General features: G+C 55.5%; 1 protein-coding gene across 1 annotated transcript; it reads right to left on the bottom strand.

Moving 5' to 3' along the window:
• Nucleotides 1–1,562: 1,562 nt before the first annotated feature.
• On the bottom strand, nt 1,563–3,849 carry LOC123121787 (transcription factor bHLH94). Its single transcript, XM_044541841.1, has 3 exons — nt 3,154–3,849; nt 2,610–3,053; nt 1,563–2,174 (listed from the first exon to the last, which is right to left on the bottom strand). The coding sequence occupies exons 1-3, from the start codon at nt 3,616–3,618 to the stop codon at nt 2,073–2,075; spliced, it is 1,011 nt and encodes a 336-aa protein (XP_044397776.1). The 5' UTR covers nt 3,619–3,849; the 3' UTR covers nt 1,563–2,072.
• Between the last annotated feature and the right edge of the window lie 2,151 nt (nt 3,850–6,000).

The raw sequence follows: 6,000 nt of genomic DNA, 5'->3' as shown, positions 1-6,000 counted from the left end.
TGTTGTTGCCGTGGTTATGCCCTAGCTTTACCTCTCCCTCACGCTGCACCTCTCTCTCTTTCTCTGAACTAGATCAACAGAAGAAGAAGGAGGAAGTAGAAGGAAGAACAAGGACACGGCAAGTTTCCAGGCGCACGAACACCTTTTTCCCTTAGCACAAACTCAGCCCGGCCATTGCCACTAATCCATGCATGCACGCACCACTTCCGGCCACTAGCTAACTAATCCACCCATGCACTAACAAACTTACTCGACCGGCCCACGCAAGTAGGTAGCTTATCTATCCGTTGCATGCACGGACTAATCAACAATGCATGCACTGACTACCACTACATGCACACACATGCTACACACGCACACTCGCCATGCTTTCGCTGCGCCCCGCACGTCCCGCCCATTCCGCGCGTCACCGACACGCCAGACGAACCCGACGAGCCCGACGGCACCAGTGTATCCCGCCCGTCCCGCGCGCATCCGACGCGCCCGACGAGCTCGACCACACACGCCGTGGCTTATTCCAACACACACCCCCTAAGCCACGACCAAGAGGAGTCTGTTGTCGTCGACGTTGGCACCGGTCAAGAGAGCCTGCTCCGCCGCCAGTCCTTTCCGCAGCTGTGGGCACTCGCGCCGGAAGTGCCCGTGCTCCCCGCACTTGTAGCAGCGCTTGCAGCTGTTGCCGCCGCTCCCCGACGCCACGCTGCACCCGTTGTCATCGTCCCGTGCTCCGCCTTGCTGCCGCTCTCGCGCCCGCCACTGTGCCGCCGTGAACAGGAGCTGTCCGTCCGCCCACTCGCCGCTGTCCTGCCGTCGACGCCGAACTCGCTCGTCGAACGCATGCAGCCGCCCGAGCACTTCGTCGAACGCCATCGTCGTAACGTCGTGGAACTGCTCGATGCCGGCGACGACGGGGAAGAGCCGATCCGGCACTGTATCCAGCAGCTTCTTGACGAGCGCCGCGTCGCCCAGCGTCTCCCCGAGGTTGGCGTACCTCGCCGCCATCGCCGCGAGCCTCCCGCCGTACACGTCGAGCTCCTCACCGTCCGCCATCTTTAGGCGGTCAAATTCGCCGCGCAGCGTCGCCAGCCTCGCCGCACGGACCCGATCGGCGCCGATGAACCTCACCTTCAGGGAGTCCCATACCTCCCTGGCGGTGAGCTTCGTCGACACCTGCAGCAGCACATCCTCCGGCAACGCCCCGAGAAGCAACGCGCGCGCCATCTTGTCCTTCCGCGCGTTCACCGCCGCGTCGCCCGGCGCCACCGCCTCCCATACGGTGTGGACGTCGAGGATCGCCTGCGCCTTGATGGCCCAGACCGTGTAGTTGTCCGCGGTCAGCATCGGCATTGCCATCGTCAGCGATCCGCCCGCGCCGCCGCCGTGTGGGACGAGCGCCATGGTCGCCGGTGATCGTCCGAACCGAAGCTCTGTATACCAATTGTTGTTGCCGTGGTTATGCCCTAGCTTTACCTCTCCCTCACGCTGCACCTCTCTCTCTTTCTCTGAACTAGATCAACAGAAGAAGAAGGAGGAAGTAGAAGGAAGAACAAGGACACGGCAAGTTTCCAGGCGCACGAACACCTTTTTCCCTTAGCACAAACTCAGCCCGGCCATTGCCACTAATCCATGCATGCACGCACCACTTCCGGCCACTAGCTAACTAATCCACCCATGCACTAACAAACTTACTCGACCGGCCCACGCAAGTAGGTAGCTTATCTATCCGTTGCATGCACGGACTAATCAACAATGCATGCACTGACTACCACTACATGCACACACATGCTACACACGCACACTCGCCATGCTTTCGCTGCGCCCCGCACGTCCCGCCCATTCCGCGCGTCACCGACACGCCAGACGAACCCGACGAGCCCGACGGCACCAGTGTATCCCGCCCGTCCCGCGCGCATCCGACGCGCCCGACGAGCTCGACCACACACGCCGTGGCTTATTCCAACAGTAGGCAGTGATGAGCTTTATTGGTTTGCACACGAGTCACTTCACTTGCTAGAATAACTAATGTTGCGCATTGCATAATAATACTACTATAAGGTAAGATGCATGCTACTCTAAGCTGAAGTGAAGTCTTGCTCTTCTTGGATCTTCTCGATGATCTGATGGGCCGCGGTGGCGATCTCATCCACGGAGGTAAGTTGGCAATCGTCCTCCACCTGCAAATATTACTAGCGTCAGATTACGCCATGCATTTTGTGTATTTTTTAAGAAGGAATTGCAAAGACTATATATGGTTACTAGGCCTAGGGCTATAGCCCCAGCTCACATCGTACGATCCCATCAGTAATTTAAGTTACTAGACAGCGGTTCCAACTGGAAACACGCCGGACGTTTTAGCTAGGTTTGCTGAGGTCCATTAAAGTAAACAGCTGGGAGAATTTGGAGGCGTTTGCTGTCCGGGACAACGCAAAATACAAAAAGCACGGAAACCTAGGCACCAGCTTGTTTCAGACTGAAGCGGTATGATATTGCTAACCAGATATAGAGGTACTGCCATAAACCCCTTGGACTGAGAGCCATATGCATGCATATCAGAAAAGCCGGAGTTGTTTACTTGTACGGGGCGAACGTGTAGGCGTAGGCGTACGTACCTTGAGGCTGAGCGAGTAGAGCACCATGTGGCTGGCGCTGCTCATGTTGAGGTGCAGCACCGTGAGCCGGTGTCCCTGCAGCCCCACCAGCAGCCGCAGCAGCTGCCTCGGCCGCCGCCGGGACAGCATCCGCAGGTTGGCGTGGCTCTCCACCATGGTCACCTCCACGTCCGCCACCGCCGACGGCTTTGATCCGGACGCCTCCGCCTCGGCGCAGCCGTCGGCACCCTCGTCGTTGTTCGCCGGAGGAGGCGCCGGTGCCGAGGTAACGCTCATTGAGTACTGCGGGAAGGTGAAGAAGTTGGCGAACAGCGGTGGCTGCGCTTCCCCGCCGTCGACGGCCGCGCGTTCCCGTGTCTGCCTCTGCGTCTCCAGGGTCTGGAGCAGCTGCTCCAGCTCCTTGACGAAGTTGATCGCACCTCCGACGATAGACGCCTGATCACCCTACGTAGTACCAAGCAATAGCGCACACTTCAGTGTCAACTACTCCGTAAATAACCAAGGAAAGGGGTTGAGGAGGTCAATGGCGGCTGTTAATGGTTACCCTTAGCGCGTAGGAGGGCGGCATGAGGGAGCGGAGCGCGGCGAGGTACTCGTTCATCTGCTTGCGGCGGTTGCGCTCGACGGCAATGTGGGTCATCCGCTGGCTCTCCACCTCCTCCGAGTTCTTGGCCGTCCTCGTCCGCCGCCGCTTCCTCCGCCCCGTCGCCGCCGCCGTCACCGGCGCAGCATCGTCCTGACCCACGCCGGCCGCGCTCATCTCGCCGCGACCTCCGGACTCCTCCTGCGGCGCAGTAGCGGAGATATCCAGGTCCTGGAACGCAGCTGGAGGCAGCAGCATCGACGAGCACGCCGCCGCGACGGCGGCGTCCCAGTCCCCGCCGTCCAAGCCCGCCAGCCCTTCGCTCCCACCGAAGAGACCATTCCAAGCTCCTCCCGCCCCGGCCATGGCGCAGCGACCGAAGAGACCAGCAGCAGCGCGGGAGAGCACCGCGGCCTCCAATGCCATGCCTTGGCCAGCTCCGGAGGATCTCTCTCCCAACTCCCAAGGACCAAAAGGCGCGAGCTGGCTAGGTCTTCTCCATGGCAAGTTGGCGACGGTTGGTGGCCGGGGATGGAGATGGACACGTGAAGCGAAGGGAGCTAGCTAGCTAGCGCTCCTGTGCTGTGAATGAATGAATGATGCTGCGTGTGCTCGGGAAACGGAGTGGAACTGGGGGAGGGGAGGCGTGTTGCGGTGAGCCGGTGACGAGGGCACTATATAGGATGATTTTGATTGATGGGAGGGCTTGGAAGGTTGCGGATTTGCGTGTGATTAGGCCATGATTTGGTCGGAGTCGGAGTGGGTCGTACTGCCTCGTCGCCGGAAAGGTCATCATGGCCTCGTGGGAAAGCGGCACATACAAAGAAAGTCTCGACTTTCCAGTGTTGGAATTTGTTGATCTCAGCTCGTGAAGAGAAAAGGGGGAGCCGAAACCTCGTTCTACGTGCCATGATCGGGGCAACGAATGTAACTTTGGTTTTGGCCTGGTTTCCCTGGCACCACCCGTATAAACGTGTGTTTGGCTTGTGCTGAGGTGATTGCCTCAACATTCCCAAACCCTTCTCGCTGCCCGATTCTAGCGAGGTGCCGATCGACGCCATCGCCGGCCACTGCGAGGCAATGCCGGCGGCTTTTGTCTAAAGAAATGCCGGCGGCCTCCATGGGACTCTTTCACTGCAGGAGGCCATGCCCATCGAGAGGGATCACACCCTAACAAGCTCTACCGCTTATGGCAGCGTCCGACCCATTGCCTCTAATTTCCCAAGAGGCTAGTGTGAGGCGCCCCGCGTACCCACATCTGGCGACCCGGAGGAGCCCTAGCCCGCCACCATCAACACATATGTCCCCTTCCTTCCATGTCGCCGCCGCAAGTAGCCGTGATCGACGAAGCTCGCGCAGGTGCCAATGACGGTGGCGGTGGGGCGCTTGTTGGTGGGGCTCGCCCTCCTTCGTTGGCGGGCTGCGGATGACCTGGGGTTTTGGCGGTACCGTCTCTTCTCACCAATTGATTTATGACTAGCGTCATTTGTGCATCGACGGATGTTCGGACAACCCTCGCTGGCTTTGCTTAGTGTGTTCATGGTTTCCAGTTTGCTTGTTTGTGTCCATGTTCAGACTATGTGATTCCATCTTTTTCGTTGGCTCAATAGCTGCTTGGCGTGGATTGTTGTTGTACCTTCTCTCTCTCTCTCTCTCTCTCTCTCTCTCTCTCTCTCTCTCTCTCTCTCTCTCTTAATCCGTTTAGCCATAGCTTAGGTCTTGTATATCTTTGCTCTTTACCAGGGTGATCCTTGATGTATGTGCGTTGATATTGGTTTTGGGTATCTCAATCGTGTAGATGCTGGTTGTGTACTCATTGCGTTTATATTTTCTTGGTACCAGTACTTTATAAGCCATTAAAAGGGTAGTTTATTCAAAAAATGGTTAGTGTCCGCCCCTCTCCCCTAATGCAGATGTTCTAATCACAAAACCAGGAGTTATTTGACATTCAGTAAATGTTTATAAGTTTCTTAGCCAGCAAAAATGAAGATGCACATAATGCAGTAGAAACGTTCAAAATAACGAGGAAAGTACATGCACATAATGCAGTAGAAACATTCAAAATAAAGTAGGAAAGTACATTAGAGAAAACTCTTATTACAACATTAGAAAATAAAAATGCTTGTTAGCAATGTTTAAGAACAATTTTACTTAGATTTAAAACAGAAAAGGTTTACTTAACAAACAACTGAATCTTTTATATAACACATGCATGCCTCTTGCATGGTTAAAAAAAACTAAGGAGACTTGTATTGATAAAATAAGCTTACATTGCAATGAAGACGATGTTAGAGAAGCTCTAGCAGAGTCGCTATATTGGTGGCCTCCATTTGCATTGGAGCACGCTTCATATGGGTATGGAGGTTGCCGAGGTGATGTGCAAAGTCAGAGTCTCCATAATGACCACCTCCGTATCATGGGACCCACTCATCAGTGGGACATATATTTTTTTCTTGATATACAATACACATATAATCAGTTAAACCAACAACATTCAGTTAACCCAAGCACAGGGTGAGGGCTAGGCTGACTACAAGCACGACAGCAAGGGCGAGGATGATTCCGACGGGATGCCAGTTTTGGGGGCGATTCTGGCGGCGGCGACACGTTTCTAGCGACAATTTCAGCTTCGGGGTGCTGATTGCGTGGACGGTGACTCCATTCCGAGGACCATGAATCCATGTTTCACATGGATGCTCTGCTTCTCACAGTTTCAAGCACGACGACGATTTCACTCCACACATCACATCTTGCCATCGAGTTATCGTTTTCTTCCTACCTAATTGTACAAATTATGCTAACCATTTT

This window comes from Triticum aestivum, chromosome 5D (assembly GCF_018294505.1).
Source record: "Triticum aestivum cultivar Chinese Spring chromosome 5D, IWGSC CS RefSeq v2.1, whole genome shotgun sequence".
NCBI classification, from domain to species: domain Eukaryota; kingdom Viridiplantae; phylum Streptophyta; class Magnoliopsida; order Poales; family Poaceae; genus Triticum; species Triticum aestivum.
This window is presented reverse-complemented; position numbering and strand designations above follow the sequence as displayed.

Coding starts and splice junctions, on each gene's coding strand:
- LOC123121787 (XM_044541841.1), bottom strand. CDS start 3,618: ATGGCATTGGAGGCCGCGGTGCTCTCCCGCGCTGCTGCTGGTCTCTTC. Junction 3,054..3,153: donor CGCCCTCCTACGCGCTAAGG/GTAACCATTAAC, acceptor GGTACTACGTAG/GGTGATCAGGCGTCTATCGT. Junction 2,175..2,609: donor TCTACTCGCTCAGCCTCAAG/GTACGTACGCCT, acceptor TAATATTTGCAG/GTGGAGGACGATTGCCAACT.